The sequence below is a fragment of the Myotis brandtii genome, unplaced genomic scaffold (assembly GCF_000412655.1).
Source record: "Myotis brandtii unplaced genomic scaffold, ASM41265v1 scaffold632, whole genome shotgun sequence".
Taxonomy (NCBI): Eukaryota; Metazoa; Chordata; class Mammalia; order Chiroptera; family Vespertilionidae; genus Myotis; species Myotis brandtii.
In genome coordinates, this window is record NW_005370419.1 from 195827 (window position 1) to 196270 (window position 444).

Sequence of the window (444 nt, forward strand, 5' to 3'; positions counted from 1 at the left end):
GTGGGGCTGTGGGTGCGGAGGGCGTAGCGGTGAGCGCCCGTGGTCGGTGGCACTTTGTGTCCCTGCATCGGCCTCAGCACGTGGGACCCAAGAGAGGCCTCCCGCTGGAGAACCCCGGGGTGGCCCCAAGGCTGAGCTGCGTGCCTAGGCCTCCCCTCGGGGCCCAGGCGAGGAGCGAGCAAGAGGAGGCGATGGAAGTGGACACGGACGAACCTGGGGCCACGGCCGCGGGGGGCATGGAGACAGACCGTCCCGAGGCCCCGAGAGGCCACGTGAGTGCAGCTCTCACTCCCTGGGCCTCCGGGAGCTGCGGCAGGTTGGCCCGGCGCTCTTACCTCCCCCCTGTGTCTGCGACGACACCCAGGACAGGGTCCCACGTGGCTCTTCCTTGTCTCCCGCCGAGTCCTGAGCACACGCGACCCCTCGCAGGGTTTCGGAGGGGTG

General features: G+C 70.5%; 1 protein-coding gene across 1 annotated transcript in view; it reads left to right on the forward strand.

The window, feature by feature from the left end:
• RNF213 (ring finger protein 213) overlaps positions 1 to 444 on the forward strand; it is a gene marked incomplete at its 5' end in the record, with an annotated part of 65748 nt that overhangs the window by 32502 nt on the left and 32802 nt on the right. The window contains 1 exon segment of the mRNA XM_014528383.1: positions 78 to 272. Within this exon segment, the coding sequence (XP_014383869.1) occupies positions 78 to 272 (195 nt within the window).